The sequence below is a fragment of the Eubalaena glacialis genome, chromosome 1, assembly GCF_028564815.1.
Source record: "Eubalaena glacialis isolate mEubGla1 chromosome 1, mEubGla1.1.hap2.+ XY, whole genome shotgun sequence".
NCBI lineage: Eukaryota > Metazoa > Chordata > Mammalia > Artiodactyla > Balaenidae > Eubalaena > Eubalaena glacialis.
Window position 1 is genome coordinate 177,658,719 of NC_083716.1, and position 19,163 is coordinate 177,677,881.

The window sequence follows — 19,163 nt, forward strand, 5'->3', positions numbered from 1 at the left end:
GAATGTATAAAATAATATTTTGAGAAGGATAAATCTCATATAGGATAGATTAAAACAGGGTGAGACTGTTGGCAGGGAAACTAGTTAAGTGATATTTTGTCTGAATGGTATCAGAAATAGGAGAAAATGGAAGTGAACCTACATGACAATATTGAGGAAGAATTAGCAGGATATGGAGACTGAGCTGGGTGAAGGAGAAGTAAATCTCTGAAAGAAAGGGATGATAATATCTACTTTATAAGAGATGCTATATTAATTAACTAACTAATTAATTTTGGGCCACATCCCTTGGCTTGCAGGATCTTAGTTCCCCCACTAGGGATCAAACCCACACCCTTGGCAGTGAAAGCACAGAGTCTTAACCGCTGGACCGCCAGGGAAGTCCCCAGAGATGCTATTTTTAGATATGGATGTGAGGCTTGTAGTTTTTTTTTTTAAAGTCCAGAGTAATTTATACATGTAGCGGATGAGCCGTTTGACTGTGATGATACCTTTTATTCTGCATTGATGTCCCAAAATGTCTTTTTAAAAAACTTTTTATTGAGATAAAATTCACATAACATAAAATTCACCATTTTAATCATTTTAAACTATACAGTTCAGTAGTTTATAGTATATTCACAAAGTTGTGCAGCTATCACCACTAATTCCAGAACATTTCTAAGCCCCCACCCCCGGCAAAAAAGAAAACTCGTACCTCCCAATTCCAACCTCCTCTCATCTACTGGAAACCACTAATCTCCCTTTTGTCTTTATAAATTTACCTAATCTGGACATTCATATAAATGAAATCATATAATATGTGACTTTTTGTGTCTGACTTCTTTCATTTGGTATAATGTTTTCATGGTTTGACTATGTTGTGGCATGTATCTGTACTTTTTATGGCTGAATAGTATTCTATAGCATAGATATATCACACTTATTTGTCCATTCATCAGTTGATTTCATTTTTTGGCTACGGTGGATAACGCTGCTGTGAACATTTGTATATGGATTTTTGTGTGAATGTATGTTTTCAATTCTCTTGGGTATATAAGAGTAGAATTGCTTGGTCATATGGTAATGCTGTGTTTAACTTTAAAATGGCTGCACCATTTTATATTTCCACCAGCAATGTATGAGAGTTTCAGTTTCTCTGCATCCTTGCCAACACTTACTTTACATTTAAAAAATTATAGCCGTCCTGGTAGGTGTGAAGTGGTATCTCATTGTGACTTTGATTTGCACTTCCCTAGTGACTGATAGTGTTGGCATCTTTTCTTGTGCTTATTAGCCATTTGTAGGTCTTCTTTGGAGAAATGTCTGTTCAAATCTTTGCCTATTTTTTTAAAGAGAGGCTATCACGATTTATTTTTCCATTTAACTTAATACTTGCCTATTTCACTGGATCAATTTCTCCATAAAACATTACAGTTTTCTTTCACAATACCTTTATTTTAAGTGGCACATTCTTTTTCTTCCTTCTTTTAGATTCTTTTGCAAGCCAAGATATTCACAGGCTGCTTACAGTACTCATATGTTCTGCCCTCTTTTTTTTTTTACTGTGGCAAAATATATATAAATTTTTTAACACTTTAACCATTTTTAGGTATGCAATTCAATGACATTAAATACATTCTCAATGTTGTGCAGCCATCACCACTATCCATTTCTCGAACTTTTTTATCATCCCAAAAGAAACTCTACCCATTAATAACAGTAGGGAACGTATATTTTTAGGATCTTTTGAAATGGAACCCGATTTACATCACATAAATTTATTTCACCTTTGACTCATTTCAGGTTAGTTCATTTTCATAACTGTCACTAGTTGTTACTATTAGTTTGTGAAAGGATGATTCCTTGAAATGACAAATGTGGTTATTTTGAAAATATGTATATTTTACCATTATATATACAATGCACATAACTTTTTATATATTTCATATACTTTGAAGTTGAACATATACGTATTTATATACTGTAAATTTATATAACTTATTATTTTAGGAAACTCAAGAATATACCCGAAATGTTGTGAGATACTGCCTTGAAGCTCTTCAAGACTGGTTTGATGCTATTAACTTCGTAGATGAGGTATGTATATTTTTGATATATGTAAAAGCATTTAAGAAAAGTGTTGGATCTCATTTAACATTGAAAATAATGAATATCTTTTCATGAGATAAGGGAAAGGTGTTGGAATAAACATAAAATCACTAGACTTTAAAAAAGGAGAAGTAAGAGACCAGTTGTTTGACACTTAGGAGATTCTACAGTGCATTAACTGTATTTGCTTATTTCCTAGAGAAGGGCATAATTTTTTTAATGTTATTAAATGTATATTTCTCAGGAGTTCATTCAAAGAGATAAAAGTGACAGTGCAAATGTGAACAGAATAGGGGAGATTGATGGAAAGGGTATCACAACTTTATTAATTGGTCAGTGTTCTCCTCTGGGCATGAATAAAGATGATTTTTTTTTTTTTTAACGTCTTTATTGGAGTATAATTGCTTTACAATGGTGTGTTAGTTTCTGCTTTATAACAAAGTAAATCAGCTATACATTTACATATATCCCCATATCTCCTCCCTCTTGCGTCTCCCTCCCATCCTCCCTATCCCACCCCTCTAGGAGGTCACAAAGCACTGAGCTGATCTCCCTGTGCTATGCGGCTGCTTCCCACTAGCTATCTGTTTTACATTTGGTAGTGTATACATGTCCATGCCACTCTCTCACTTCGTCCCAGCTTACCCTTCCCACTCCCTGTGTCCTCTAGTCCACTGTCTATGTCTGCGTCTTTATTTCTGTCCTGCCCCTAGGTTCTTCAGAACCATTTTTTTTTTTTTTTTTAGAGTCCATGTATATGTGTTAGTATACGGTATTTGTTTTCCTCTTTCTGACTTACTTCACTCTGTATGACAGACTCTAGGTCCAGCCACAGTAACTCAGTTTCGTTTCTTTTTATGGCTGAGTAAGGATGATTGTTGTTGATAATGAACTGAGAAGAATTAAATAAGGGCTTGCTGTTAATTAGTCAGCCAAGTTTCCTATCAGAAGCCCCTTTTATTCCTCTTATGAAGTGAGGTCAAAATTTGCCAGATGTGGAAGGAAGAGCACTCCTCATCTGATTTCTGAACTCTGGGCACATGCAACTCCTGGTGTCTTAGGCCGGGGCGCGGAGAGGAGGGGCTTTTATTTATTTCTTTTCCTTAAAAAATTTTTCTTTTACACAATCATAAACTTACTGAAAAGTTGGAAGTGGAGTACAGAACTTTTTCTTGAACTATTTGAGAGTTAACATGTTAACTTGATGCCCATAACTCCCAAATACTTTAGTATCCATTTCCTATAAGCCAGGACATTCTCTCTCTTATATAAACAGAGACAACCATAAAAATTAGGAAATTAACTTTATTATATTATTACTATGTAAATCTTAGAACTCATTCGTGTTTTACAAATTGTCTGTTGATTGCCCTTTATAGCAAAAGGATCCTATTTAGAGTCACATGTTGCATTTAGTTATCATGTCTCTAGTCTCCTGGAATGATTTCTCATTCTTTGCCTTTCAGGACAATAACGTTGTGAAGAATACAGCTCAGTTATTTTTGTAGAACACCCCTCAATTTGGGTTTTCTTATGAGTAGGTTCAGATTATGCATCTTTTGCAGGCATATTACAGAAGTGATGTTGCAGTCTTTTCATTGCACTCTCTTTAGTGGCTTATGATCTTTGTTTGTCCTATTACTGATGATGTTCTCTTTGTTCATTTGATTAGGGTGGTACCGGCCAGGCTTCTTCACCATAAAGTTACCCTTTTTCTCATCGTAATTAATAAAGTATTTTGTGAGGACGTGCTTTAAAGCTATTTAAATACATCTGTTTTCTCATCTAATTTTTAGTTCATTCACTAATTCTTTTCTGTGGAGATTCATAGTTTCTTTTATTCACTGGGTTATAATCCAATACTACTATTACTTGATGCTCAAATTGTTTCAGATGTGGCCAGTGAGAGCCCCTTCAAGCAGGTTTCTGTGTCCTTTTGCCTTGTCCCGTTATTCTTTGAGCACTTCTATTCTTAGTGGCTCAACAAGATGTTTCAGGCTCACCTTATATTTTCCCTCTTCCACCCCTGGAATCAGTCATTTTTTTAAGGATCTTTTGTTACTTTTAGTAGAGAACAGTATTGAGAAAGCAAGATCTGGATGCTTGGTGTGCTCACTGCTATCGAGGTATTAACTGCTCCCAGGCCTTCTCAGTGAACAGAGGTTCAGAATATATGTATGCATTTATGTATATACATGTACATATCTGCATCTATATTTATTTCTCTATTATATGTATTGAAAGCTGTGAGTTCAAGCTGATACTTTAAATTCCAGTATAGCACAGGACTTAATTCTAGTTTTCTCTAACAGTGAGAAACCTGGCTTCCATTATCCTTAATATATTTATTTCTTTGACCAATCCTCTTATATAGAACCAATTTCTCATATCAGTTACCTCCCTTTTCCCTACATGGATGCCCTCTTCTCCCTGCATTCTGTCCCCCACCCTGCCCTACATATGGACACCCTCCTCATCCCACTTGGACTCCAACTCCGCACCTTGGACTACCCTTCCGTGAAGAATCCTTCTCGCCCTGTGTGTGCTTTGAATTCCCACACCAGGCATTTCTTCATTCTGGCTGCCCTCCTCATCCTGCTTTGCTTTGATGCCCCATACTGGGTCCTTTCCACCTGTGGATAATCTCCTCACCTTGCTTGAATTTTGATTCCTTATTCCAGGCTGGCGCCCTGTGTCATTGCCCTCTTTACCTCTGTCAGGTTCTGGTTTCTCATCTCTGGTCAGTCCCCACTCTCCTCACCCTGATTGGCTCTGACATAGTATACTGGGCTGCCCCGCTGTGTGGATGCCCTGACTCCGTATGCCAGGCCATACCCCACTTCTGTGTAGATACTCTTCACCCTGGAAAACCACTGACATTTCCCCCCACCCCGCCCCAGCGCACACACAGTTGTCCTCCTCACCCTGGGCTCTGATATCCCTTTTCAGGCTCCTCACCTATAGATGCCTATTTTGGTTTATTTCGCCTCTTAACACCTCCCCCACCAGTGGCTTTAGGACTGAATTATTTATGAAGGGAAGAGCCTCCTACTGTCTTTAACTCTCATCCTTCCTGCCTCAAACTAATTTATCTTCCATCCCTGATGACTCCTCCTCCAATATTTGTGCCTGCCTTTAGCCTTCAACCTGGCCATTTTGTCCATTTGGATTCTGATTCTGCCTTCACCGAATCACCGATTCTTATCTTGTCTAAATGTTGGTACTTAAGCTTAAGCTTTGTTTATATAAATGGTAATGAGTCAGTCTTTAAAGAAAACATTCTTTGTTCTCCACAGAGCTCCATCCTGCTTTTAACCTGATTCACTATTTCTTCACCCCGTCGAGGATTAGTCCGTCAGCTGGGGCTTCAGCTGGCGCTTCTCTCAATCCAATTCTCATTAGTATTTGAAACTTTAGGAATTATTGTTGAAATGGTGGCATCACTAAGACAACAGGAAGATTGAACTAGGGGGAAATTATTATTACACACAGAGGGTTAGGTAGTATTTGACATGAAATTAATCCACGGTTGAACTTGGGGTGGATTTACGGATAGTCAGAATCAAGTATGGTATACAGAGCAACTGAATTCAAGGAAATAGTGTGTGTGTGTGTATGTGTGTATATATATACACACACATGTATTTTTTAATTAATTAATTAATTTATTTATTTTTGGCTGTGTTGGGTCTTCGTTGCTGCGCGCAGGCTTTCTCTGGTTGTGGGGAGCGGGGGCTACTCTTCGTTGTGTTGCACGGGCTTCTCATTGCGGTGGCTTCTCTCATTGCGGAGCACGGGCTCTAGGTGCACGGGCTTCAATAGTTGTGGTGTGTGGGCTCAGTAGTTGTGGCTCGTGGGCTCTAGAACGCAGGCTCAGTAGTTGTGGCGCACGGGCTTAGTTGCTCCACGGCATGTGGGATCTTACCGGGCCAGGGCTTGAACCCGTGTCCTCTGCATTGGCAGGCAGATTCTTAACCACTGTGCCACCAGGGAAGCCCCAGTATATTTGTTTTTTACACAGAAATATTTTAGGAAGATATTGAATGTTGTAAAAAAATTTTTTAAAAATATTTATTTATTTATTTGGCTGCGCTGGGTCTTAGTTGCAGCATGTGGGATCTTCGTTGCGACATGTGGGATCTTTAGTTGCGGCATGTGGGATCTAGTTCCCTGGCCAGGGATCGAACCTGGGCCCCCTGCATTGGGAGCATGGAGTCTTAACCACTGGACCACCAGGGAAGTCCCGAATGTTGCAAAAATTTATATAGATTTTTAATAGAAAAGAAAATAAGTATAGAATTTAAGGAATCAACCAATATATCTTCTACGATGTTTAAAAGTTTCTTCTTTCTTAAAGTGCTTTGATATATTTGTTTCTCAAAACAACCCTGCGAAGTGGGGAAGATGATATTATCACTCCCTTTTTTTCAGATGTAAAATGGAGATGCAGAGATATTAAATGACTTGCCTCTAGTTGTATAGCAAACTCCTGGTATTTCTGGGTCCAGATCCCACGTCTCTCAACTTCTCGTCTGTTCGTATTTCAGCTGTACTGGCTTTGGCAGTGGAAGGAGCTTTAGAGTCAGGCATACCTGAGTGGACACTATGTGATCTTGGTCTTGGACAGTTTTTGTTTTTTTTTTTAAAGCATTGCCGAGTCCATCTCCTCATCTATTTATTCAAGATAATAATATTAGCCAATGAGGATTGACTAAGAGGCACATACTTCATGTGTGATAAATATTTGTTCTTCTTTCAGCCTTGAGAGTGGAGGTCAGAAGTTATTGCAGTAATCCAGCACAGAATAAGCAAATAATATTTTTTTGAACTGGATTAAGCCAAATCAAACAGTCACTTAGAAAGACAGGATGGAATAAATTTTCCCAAAGTACAGGCCATTTAAGAATCCTCAAATACTGAATATCATTTATAAGTATGTAGCAGAGCAACATTTATGAGTATATAGCAGAGTGGTTTGATTAGAGTCGTCTCTTATAAGATGGAAGTAGAACATGTGTTCATCCAGCAAATATTTATTGAATGTTTACTATGTTCTAAACACTGGGGATACAGTGATGAAACGGTGCCTAATTTAAGGAAATGGAAGACAAATAAATGGCTAATTTGATCAGAGGGCTTCTGTAAAGTTGTGACCAAGGTGCTATGGAGGAGAATAGAGTGGAGCATCTGATTTACCCTGAGGGACTCAGGAAAAGCTTCCTAGCAGAACTGTCACTTCAGCAAAGTCTTAAAGGTATGTTAATCCAGTGGGAGCAAGGATGTATAGTATTTGAGGCAGAGGGAAAGGCATATACGAAGGCACTACCTATGGTGCATGAGTTTATATGACAGGAGATGAGGCTGGAGAGGTAAGCCCTGTCTCTCAAGAGTCAGAAGGTTAAAGGAAGTTAAAACTATAGGGAGCCATTAAAAGATGATGAATGGAGAAGTACAAGGTTAAATTAATGTTTTGGTAAGACCACCTCCTGGCAGTATATCAAGGTTTAAATAGATGTACTAATTAAGGTTCTTTTGAATACAAGGAAAAAAACATTTTTGAGGCAGCCTAATTTAAAGGAGGAATAATTTATTATGAGTACAGAGAGGTCTTTCAGGGATCTTATGGCACCTGGACTTCAGGAACTGAGTGGAAAGCTGAACAGGAACTCCTGTCTCTTGCTTTTGCTTTGGCCTTTCTGCCTCATTTTTTCTTCCCTTTCTGTAGATTGGTTTTCTGTGCTTTTTTGCCTATGTGGTTAAATATTACCTTACTACAGTTGCCTAATATTGCAGTTTCAGCCATACTCCAAGACTCTCTGCAGATGTCTTTAAATCTAGTTCAATTTTCAAGTGAAGAGAGAACCTCATTGCCCACGATGGGTTAGGTATCTACTGCCCTGATCCAGTCAGATGTGGCTACTATAACTTGACTGTCAGGCTCCAGTCCCTGTGTGTGTGTATTTGGAAGGTGGTGTAGGAAGGGACATTCTGAGAAGATGGGGAAGGTTGTGAGCTAGGCAGATACCACAGAAAGTTTCTTACAGAGGGTAAGAATAAAAGCAAAGCCTAGCACTGAAATCTAGGCACTAAATGTTGAGGGCCTGAGCTAAGGTTAGTTAGGGGCAGTATGGAAAGAGAGGAGGAAGTGAAGTTAAGAGGTATTTAGAAAATCAGACACACTTTGGTGCCTTATGAAAGGTAGGAGGTTTGAGAGAAGGAAGGAGTGTACATTTCAGATTTGTATTACTGGGAATTTGGAGAAGAAACATTGAGGAGGATTGAGTTTTAGGGCAAAGATGCTGAGTTTGGTTTGGACACAGTGTATTTGTGGTCCCCACGGGATATTAAGTGTTGATATTCAGTAAACACTTGAATGTAGGGTTTGGAGTTCAGGAGTGAGATTTCTGCTGAGATTTGGGAGTCATCTTGGGTTGGCAATTGAAGCTATGAACTGGATAAAGTCACCTAGAATGAGAAGAGTAGAAAGCTAAGAATGGAATCTGAGGACCACCTCAGTATATATGGAAGGAGTGGAAGAAGAGTTTTTCAAGTGACTAATTTGTGACGTTGGACAGGAGGGGATTATGGAATATAACACTGTAGTAGAATGTGTGTTTAGCATATGCTCAAGCCTTAAAAGACAAGATAGAGTCTATGGCTCAGTAATTAATAGAAATGTGTGTTGGGTACTATGTTCTCTTACTTGATCCTCACAGCCATCCAACTGCTTATTATCTCCACTTTACAGGTCAGGCAACTTAGACACAGAGAAGTTAAGTAACTTGCTCACAGTTTTACAGCTGTAGGTGGCAGAATCAGGATTTGAACTCCTGCAAATCCAGCTTTTAAGAGTCTGCTCTTAACCACTGTTCTTGATGCCTGCCTTCGAAGGAAATGGCAGGAGATTCTGATTCAGCTAGTTAGTATAGTTTATGTTACTAAAATGATTATAGTAAGGGAGGGCAAACTTGTTTTATTTTTATTTTTGATTGTGGTAAAATGCACATAAAATAAAATTTACCATCTTACTAACCTTTTTTAAAGTATACAGTTCAGTCGTGTATTCACATTGTTGTGCACCCAACCTCCAGAACTTTTTGTTTTGCAAAACTGAAACTCTATACCCAATAAACTCCCCATTTTCCCTTCCTCCCAGCCTCTGACAACCATCATTATACTTCGTGTCTCTATAAGGTACTGTAAGTACCTCATATAAGTGGAATCATACAGTATATCTATTTTTGTGACTGGCTTATTTCACTTAGCATAATGTCTTGAAGGTTCATCCATATTGCAGCATGTGTCAGAAATTCCTTCCTTTTTATGGAAGCCAAATGTTTATTTATTAGAACAACTTTCTTTAGACATTTATTCACATGTTGAGGAAGATCTTTTCCTCATATAGGTTTTGGAAAAGACTGTTTCAGGGATGGGGACATATTGCACATCTTTATAACTCTATACTGGTATTTGAGTGTTTTGGGTAAAACTTTTTAACAGGAGAAAACTTTACTAAAAACTTACAGAAGCATTAAAAACAAATAATACCTTTTAATTTTTCTTGTCTGTTTGAGAAGGACAACTGTGTTGTACTTTTTCCCTGTAGTGATAGCGTGACCCATGGGAGTCACAGATTTAAAATACAATTTTTATAATATTCACAAGGATACCAAAGGTCTTTGATGTATACTGTACTAAGCTTTCCTATAGAAACTGTGTGTTCACCACTGATATGGGGAGCATCTCACCCAACTAGGTAAGCCTTTTAACTGCACCTCAGTTTAGGGCTGTAGTCAGAGCCTCTTACCGTTCTGAATATAACAGCGGAGTTCAGGCTAGCTTTTCAGTTCACTACTTGTTAACTTTAGGAAGTTACTTAAGTTTTTTAAACTTGAATTTCCCTATTTATAAAATGGAATATTCAGTTTCTACCCCATTGGGTTCTCCTAGGATTAAATTAAATCTGAATAAAGTGCTTATTAGCACAGTGACCGGCACATAGTAAGTGCTCAGTGAATGTTAGCTGTAATTATTGTTCTTGTTACTATCGTCATGTTTGGTATGCACGCATTTGAAGATTCCCAAATGGCCTACTATAAAGGGAAATCTATTCCATCCCTTGTTCTGTGCTAGATGCTTCAGAGGATTCAACGTTGAGGAGTATACAGTTTCTGCCTTTAAGGAACTTACATTTAAAATGGAATAATTTTATCTACAGTGGGTTTTTAAGCTATAACTTCTAAAATTGTACTTTTTGATTAGAAAGTATAGGGGAATAAATCAAGGTGAAAGTGTGGTTTTAGCATTTTAAAACCTTCTGTGAATTCGGTAAAGGATTCTTTGACTTGTGGATTTTGTTTGTTTATTTCCAGCCAGCACCTAACCAAGTCACTTTTCATCTGCCACTACATCGTTATTATGCTATGTTTTTGAGTAAGGTAAGAGTGTCATTAAACAACTCTGTTTGTTTGTTTTTTGAATATTGGGAAATACGTATTGAATTAGTAACATTTTTTATCATAATTTTTAGGCTGTGAAATGTCAAGAACTAGATTTGGATTCTGTTTTACCAGATCAGGAAATGTTAATGAAACTAATGATTCATCCACTCCAAATTCAGGTATGTTTTCAGGCTTTTAAAAGGTTTTGAATTCCTTGGTTAAGTGATTCTTCCTTTATTTTATTTGTATGCCTTTATCATTGTTATTATAGCCAAAATGTTTGAAATTTTAAAAAAAATTTAGTTTTTGTATTTTTGCCAGATTATATTTGGGTTTTTTTTGTTTTTTGTTTTTAAATGAGATTTACATTTAGTTATAATTTCCCCAGGAATTCTTTTCACTATATTTACTTATGGGGGCGTTTAACATACTACAACACTGTTTTGGGAGTCAGGAGACCCAACAAATTCTAGCCTTGGTGCCACCACTATTTTATTATCTACGTTGTTTGGAGTGATTCACCTACTTGATTCTTAGTTTCCCCATCTATAAAGTGAGAGGAGAGAAAAGAGAGAAGAATTAGCCTACATATGCACTGTGGTTTATTTCATTTCTAACACTGTGATTTTGTGGACCACCTTTTATATACATTAGAGGGATTTGCACTTCAGTTTATTTTTCCTGGAAATTTTAGATTTGTTAATCATTATTGAACTTTACCTCTGGGAGTTAGGAACAAATAAGAGATGAAGTTATGACTGTGCTTAGTTTTAGTTGATATAGGACATAAATACATGAAGAATTAAATATTAATATAGTAAGAAAATTTATTCTAATCTGATCTGCTCTTGCCAAATTTTAGAAAATGACTAGATTGAAGGTTGAGTTAGGGTGAATTAAAGACATAGATTATATTCATTGATGTTGAACAGTGAACAGTTAGCTTGTTTGATGCTTATTCCTGTGTTTCTTTAAGCATTATGTATGTTTTTTTTTTTTTTTTTTGAAGAGGAAAAAGTTAAATGCAATCGTCAGTGATTCCTCATTAAAGATTTCAGTGAATATTGTTATAAATATATCCAGGAGTCATCATGGAAAACTGACTCATGTATAAACTCCAGAAGAAGGGACTGTATAAAATATAATGCTCATCATAAAATTTAAAATTATATATTTGAATTGAATATCTTAAACATTGGACAGAATGTCAGGCTTATGCTGTGATTAAGTTATGAAATATTTTGAAATGATTGTTTATTGTAACATTTTATAAAGGTTGACTTTAGATGACTTCTTTGTCCAACTTACTTAATTTTTGTTTTACTAGGCAAGTCTTGCCGAAATCCATAGCAATATGTGGGTAAGAAATGGTCTGCAAATCAAAGGACAAGCCATGACCTATGTCCAGTCTCATTTCTGTAATTCCATGATTGATCCTGACATTTACCTATTACAGGTAAGCCAACTTGATGATGCAGATGTTGTACTTTAGAAGTATCTCATTTGTACCTGTGGGATTTTAATTTATAGAGGTGACTAAATGATGACATTGAGAGGTCAATGCTATTGAAAGAAGAATTTTATTACTTATAATTTCCAAAGGAAGGAGGCATGCCACACTACGCAGGACCAGAGGGGAAGCGTTAGATTTTGGTCAGGAGGCAGAAGGAGTGAGGGGAAATCCTAGACCAGAAGCTTTATTGGGGTTTCCATAGGAACGGCAAGGCAGGGCAGGGGAAGTAGTTTAGGATTGGCTAGTTTGAATAATCTTGGTGGGCTCTGGGGCATAAAGGCTATCTGGTACCTGCCCTGGGCAGGGGGCCAGGGGGAATATTGGCTTGGTATGTGAGTTAAATAAAGGACATGAGTGACTTGCATATGAGAGACTTGCTCCCAGGTAAGCTGTTTATTGTCTTTTGGAATTAGCTAGCCTTTAGAAGGGTAGTTTCTCTCCTGGTCTGTAGGGCCCCCCCTAGATGCCAGAACATCAGAAGATACAGAAAATAAAAAACATGATTAACCCAAGAAGTAAAACTGGGGAAATCCCTGGCAGTCCAGTGGTTAAGACTTGCTGCTTTCCCTGGTGTGGCCCGGGTTCAATCCCTGGTTGGGGGACTAAGATCCTGCAAGCCACGTGGCGTGGCTGGAAAAAGAAAAAAAGAAGTAAAACTGAATATTGAGAAATAAAGATTGTGGGTTTTACTTTTTGTCTTTTAAAGGTTTGTGCATCTAGACTTGATCCAGATTATTTTATTTCATCTGTCTTTGAAAGGTAAGCATAATTTTATTAAGACAGGTATTAGGAGGTATTTGGAATTTAAACTAATTTTGTTTTAACTTTAAAAAATCTGTCTCAAATATTTTTTTGATAGATTTAAGGTAGTGGATTTGTTGACAATGGCTTCACAACATCAAAACACAGTACTTGATGCAGAGCATGAGAGATCCATGTTAGAAGGCGCTCTTACATTTCTTGTGATTCTTTTGAGTCTTCGTTTACACTTAGGTAAAAAGCACTAATACAAATACTTGGGTATTAACTATTAACCTCCCTTTCCTCCCCTCTCCTTGTGGTAGTAACTGGATTATGGAAAAAAAGGAAAGGATGTATTACCGTTGACACTCCTTTTAGAATACCCTTTAAAAAACCCCTTAAGGGAACTGCAAATATCAGGGTAGTTAAACTGCAGTTATATTGGGGCATTGTATTCTTTGCTCTTTAATTTTGGAAGCATCTCATTTTTTGTATTTACGCTTAATAAATTGTGTGGTAAGTTGTTTCTTTATAATATATAGATATTCAGATTTATTAATTCTATTTTTAATTTTAGGAATGTCTGATGATGAGATTCTCAGAGCAGAGATGGTAGCCCAGCTGTGTATGAATGACAGAACACATAGTTCATTGCTGGACCTCATATCCTTTTAAAAGTTTAGTTTTCTGTTAGTTGCAGGATCTAAGTTGTAAGTAATATTTATGGATTAGAGATATATCACTTTTTGATTAAAATGGTTTTTTTTGAAGTTGAAAAATAATATGGAGAAAAACTCCAATTGTTTGTTCAATTCTGTGTTCAAGACCACTGGTAGATTTTTTTGTCTCTGTCGTCTCTCAGGGTACTCTTGTTAGACCTTGGTTAGGCATCAGGACTGGTGGCTCTGGGCACCCCAGGATCTGACCTTTAAGGACAGCAGTAGTGAAAGGGAGCTGGACACTTGGTGAAAGGCAGCTAGGTCTACTTTATCTCTATAGCCAGGCTGGAATTCATGGTTAAAATTTAGAGGTATACTTATAATTATTATTACCAGAGCTTTAAACATTCTGAGGATTTTTTTCTTAGAATTCAGTTTTAAACCAAGAGGTTTTAAAGGGCAAAGACTGTTGTCTACAAACTTTAAAAACTTATGGTTCTCTGTATAGGACTGAGCATACAATGGACACTTTATTATTTTTTAATTTATTGTTTATAAAATTTTAGACAAAGATCATCATGTTGTGATAAAATTTATTTTGTGAATTTTGGACTAAATTTAATTTGTACATTATGATTATGTTTGAAATAATTGGCTAAATTTTGTGAAATAGCTCCTATTAGAAATGCCTATTTGATAATAACCTTGAAGATTTTCTTAAGCAGCCAACAATTTGATACTGTTTGATGATGTCATTCAGCCATTATATACTGTGTATTAGTGCTGTAAAAGAGCAAAAGCATTCTCTGTAACTTTGAATTTAGAAGAATTATATAGCTTTAATGTGAAACCAAGAGGAAAGAATCTTTGTGGTTTTCTTCTTTTTAAAAAATTTGCTTAGTATCTTTTTCCTTAGTATTTTGAGGATGACATTTTGTGTTTTTGGAAAAATAATCTTCGCTTATAAAAATCTGGGCTGATTTTTAGTATACTGTGTTTGATTTTCTAAGGGAAAATACAACTTTATTTGCAAAAGGATGAAAATGGAGATTAATTTTAAAAGTTTTTTTTTTTATTTCCTGAAACTGTATTAATTTGTTTTGGGGGAAATATACTTCAGAACTACTTCAGCATGTAATTTATTAGTAGGCTTCTAGATTAAGCTATCTTAAAAATTCACAGTTAATAAAAAGTTATTATTGAACTGTTGTATTATATAGCCCTCTTGTGGCCGACTTTATGTATTACAGCCAATTACTCTGCGTATTTTAGCAAAGGAAGTTAGCAACTAGAATACCTTGGTAAGATTAAATATCTGGCTTTTAGTTATTAATTTTTTTCTTGACACTTACATCATATTCCAGAAAATCCAAATCCCAAAAGTGGCATTATTCCAGGAAGTTATAGCTTTGAATCAGTTTTATCAGCTGTAGCTGATTTTAAGGCTCCTGTTTTTGAACCTGGAGGTTCTATGCAACAAGGCATGTATACTCCTAAAGGTATGTTTATATACATAAATGTGTTTTTTCAAATATCAGATTTCTGAAGGTTCGTTGTGTATACTGAAACAAAACGTTTGCCTTTTATTTGTTCAGCTTTGGTTTTTCCCCTCAACTTTCTTATAGATGTATGTTTGTCTTTTATGATGTACAGTGATACTGGTTCCATTTATTTACAAACCTATGGTTTATATTACAATAAGACTTCTTAGATGACTCTGAATTATAAAAGGAACTTTATATATGAACTCCAGTTTATTTTTGTAAGTGAATGAACTGTAAATGAACCAGAAATTATGAAGCAAAATATATACTTACAGACATTCTGAATGTATTTGCCCTTTAAATTTGATTTTGAAATAGTTCTCACTACCCAAATTTTAACTTGAAACAGTTAAAATCTATGTGGAATACTGATAACATTCTCATACATTTTGAACCTGTGTAAATACATAGAAACCTTTTCCGTAAGTGGTTGGTTTTCTAAAGTTTTCCCCCTGGATTTGTAGATGGCATGCTTGACAAAAGCCAGAAATAGGTGAAAATCCTGATTCATGGTCTTTTCTTCTCTTTCACATTTTCATTAATCTAAGTTAAAATTTTGAAGGAAGTAGCAGTTACATGCTTCTTGCACCCCTCAGCACTCATTGTCTAAGTGAAAAACTGATGCCCACTTTGTAGTTGTAAATAGCATGTACCGTGTTTGGTAAAACACACCAAAATAAACCTTATCATGTGTGATTTTTCAGAGAGTTCACAAAGGTAGCAAGAACAATCCAGAGTCTCTGGTTGGAATGTATTCCATTAAAGGAAAAGCACAATATTTCTTTATTGTAGAGAACACTTTGTATCTAAAATTTAGATGAGCTTAGAAGTAGAGTGATGTTCTTGTATAATGCAGTGCTTATTAATAAAGTGTGATGTGAGCATAACCTGTGTCACTCAGTCGCGGTCCTTATTAAAATACAGGTTCCTATGCCTCAACCCCAATCTGCTCTCATCCAGATCTCTGGGGATTAATTCTGGAAATCTGCTTTTTTACCAAGCTCTAAAGGATGATTGTCATGCACAATAAAGTTTGAGACACTGAGACAGAGCACTGGACATTTGAAGATTAGAATCAAGAAATTGGGTGTCGGGCTTCCCTGGTGGCGCAGTGGTTGAGAATCTGCCTGCCAATGCAGGGGACACGGGTTCGAGCCCTGGTCTGGGAGGATCCCACATGCCGCAGAGCAACTGGGCCCGTGAGCCACAACTACTGAGCCTGCACGTCTGGAGCCTGTGCTCCGCAACAAGAGAGGCCGCGACAGTGAGAGGCCCGCGCACCGCGATGAAGAGTGGCCCCCCACTTGCCACAACTAGAGAAAGCCCTCCCACAGAAACGAAGACCCAACACAGCCAAAAATAAATAAATAAATAAAATTTTCAAAAAAGAGCTAGGAAGGGGAGGTGGTGGTGGAAATTAAAAAAAAAAAAAGAAAAAAAGAAATTGGGTGTCATATTCAGATGCAGTACTGAGTTGTATTAGCCAGTTGTGTGATATTGAGAAAGTCAGTGTTTTATCTTTGGATTTGACTTCTTATTTGTAAAATGAGTGAGTTGGAATAGATGAGTGATTTTTAAGCTTTAAGATAAGCCTTTAGTTTTGGGGAACTAAGCCTTAAGTGAATCTGTTATACAAAAGCAATAAAAGCAAACCTACTCTTGTTAAAGTGAGTGTGGTTAGTGGACATAGCTTCTCATCTGTTTTACCATTTCCTTGCTCCTAAAGTGGCCCCTGGTAAATCTCTGTTGAAATCCAACTTCTTGGAACACTGAAGCCTCCTGGACCAGTTAGTTAATCACTGAAGTTTTCTTCCATTTCAATGGTTTTATAATTCTGACAAAAACAGATAATAGAATTAATAACAAAGGTTCTATGTCTTTTTGAAGGCCTGTCTTAAGGATGTTAAATCATACTTATGATAATTTAAGATGGCCTGTTACATGAAATAGGGACAGTTGTTAACATTTTTTTTTTAATGCCAGAAAGTTGAAATTATAGTAGATGTGTAGAGAGATGCTTAAGGTTCAAATGTTAAGAATTCTGCTGGAGAGAATGAGAGGGGAGAAAATTTTATCTAGGGAAGAGACACTCTTAAGGCAGTGGTTTCTAAAATTACTCTCAGGCCCTGTTTTAGATTTTTTATCACATCCAGATACCATCTCTACTATTATATACTTAGTATGCTGTGTTTTCTTAAATGGATTCACATTTTTAAACTTCTCGTCATCCTAAGCATTAGTATTAGTGAGATCACAGGTTTTATTTGCAATGTGCAATTTTCTAGTACACGTTAATGTAATTATATAGCTATTAACATAAGCTTTGTGCACTTAATACTTAAAATCATCTTGTGTACCACCAATTGTACATATACCACACATGGGATAATGGTTCCTAATTGTGGAGAAGGTAAGGAGATCAATTATCAATTATAGCAAAAGAACAAAATCTTTTATAAACCAAAAAGTGTTTATAAACTAAGCTCTTGAAAATCAATGGCTCATTAATTTTTTAATCTAGCTTTCACATTTTTATCTTCGAATACTTTCAAAAATGTTAATGCATTGTCTTTCTTACTTTCTTGTTGGCACTTTACCAAAAAAAGTGAGCTAAACTTTTATGGTGAGGCATTATCACATTATAAAACTTTTTGCTCACTAGTTCTTGCTGAACTTAAGAGAACATTATAATGATGAAATAATGATTTTTGATTTAGAAAAGTCATTGCATCAAACTTATTAAGGCAAATATATAATCAAATTAAACTTTCCCATCTTTTAAATATAAGATATACTTAAATGTAATTAGTCATTAGAGATTGACTTTATTCCTAAGAAGTCAGTGTTTTGTTTCTACTCTCTTTTGAATAATAGCTGAAGTCTGGGATCACGAGTTTGACCCCGTCATGGTCATTCTTCGAACAGTTTACCGTAGAGACGTGCAGTCTGCAATGGACAGATACACAGCATTGTAAGTATGTTATATTAGTAAAATAATGGATATCTTGTGTTTATAGAGAAAAATTTCAGTTATAATACAAATGTGATATGCTCTCATTAAAATATACTCAATCTTTAGAGGAGAAAATATTTTAAGATTAAAAAATAATCTGGTTGAGATTTATGTTCTCAAGATCTTGATCCAAAAACCTGACATTAATCTGATAAAAATAAATTTTATAAAACATCACAAATAAACGTAAAAAAAATAACAAACTTATTTAGTTGCTCTTTGACCAGCACAATTCAAAGCTTGGTTTTGTGTTCTACTTTTAAAGCAGTAGAGGAGGCACAGGTTAAGAGAATAAAATTGTCTGATGTCAGAGATGATGATGGGTAGGTACAAAAAGTGTGGTAATATTGCTGTGTTCTTGACAACTGGGAAAACAGCCAAAGTAAAATGAATTTCATTTGTAAATATTTAGCAAAGTAGTTAAAATGTTGATAATTGCCAAAAAATTTTGAAGGATATCTTTTTAATGGAGAATTCAGTTTTATATATTATTGTCGTAGACTATTTTTTAATGTATTATTTCCTCCTATTTTTAAACATTAGTTAATCTATTGTTGAACATTATAGGATATCACCTTTTATTTGTGCTCAGTTTATTTGTGCTTAGTTAAACGTTTTGAAAACAAGTTTAAAATGATATAAATGTCTTTGATCTTGAGAAAATATTTGTTCATATAACCATCAAAGTGTAAATACAGATATTGGGTGTAATTGAAACTTCTTTTTGCCAAGACTTTGCAGTAATAGATATATGCTGAATTTAAGAACCATCATAGATACCTCTGAAGAAAGTTTATAGTGTAGAAGTTTAGCATATTCTCCCCTCCCCTCACCCCACCCCAAGAAAGACAAAAACGAAAAACAAAACTTAGTTCAGCATCTCTCTCTACCTTTCTCTAAAACCCGTGGGGAAATAGTCTGAGATTCTCCTTTCTCTGCTTTCTTAGCAACCTCTTTTTATGCTTTTTGTGTAGCTTTGTAACTGTTTGCTTTGTAGGGTTTTACTAGACTCTTAGTTACTTGAGGGAAGACATTTTTGTCTCTGTGTCTCTTTTATATCTTCAGAATCTATCTCAGTGCTGGCACATAATAGGCATTCAGAATATATTTGTTGAGTAAATAAATTTGAGTAGTTCATGCTGAAAAGTGAAAACCATATCT

The 19,163-nt window shown here is 35.9% G+C and overlaps 1 protein-coding gene and 1 non-coding gene across 4 annotated transcripts in view; one reads left to right on the forward strand and one right to left on the reverse strand.

The window, feature by feature from the left end:
• Positions 1 to 19,163, forward strand: part of UBR3 (ubiquitin protein ligase E3 component n-recognin 3) — a 229,729-nt gene that overhangs the window by 89,814 nt on the left and 120,752 nt on the right. For all 3 annotated transcript variants that reach the window (XM_061184691.1, XM_061184709.1, XM_061184700.1), the window contains exons 11-19: positions 1,993 to 2,079; positions 10,464 to 10,529; positions 10,622 to 10,711; positions 11,860 to 11,988; positions 12,752 to 12,804; positions 12,905 to 13,038; positions 13,364 to 13,449; positions 14,803 to 14,944; positions 17,864 to 17,960. In XM_061184691.1, coding sequence (XP_061040674.1) covers positions 1,993 to 2,079; positions 10,464 to 10,529; positions 10,622 to 10,711; positions 11,860 to 11,988; positions 12,752 to 12,804; positions 12,905 to 13,038; positions 13,364 to 13,449; positions 14,803 to 14,944; positions 17,864 to 17,960 — 884 coding nt within the window. The remainder of the gene's footprint in view (positions 1 to 1,992; positions 2,080 to 10,463; positions 10,530 to 10,621; positions 10,712 to 11,859; positions 11,989 to 12,751; positions 12,805 to 12,904; positions 13,039 to 13,363; positions 13,450 to 14,802; positions 14,945 to 17,863; positions 17,961 to 19,163) is intronic.
• On the reverse strand, positions 6,258 to 6,330 carry TRNAW-CCA (transfer RNA tryptophan (anticodon CCA)). Its single transcript has one exon. It is a non-coding gene; the product is annotated as a tRNA-Trp (tRNA).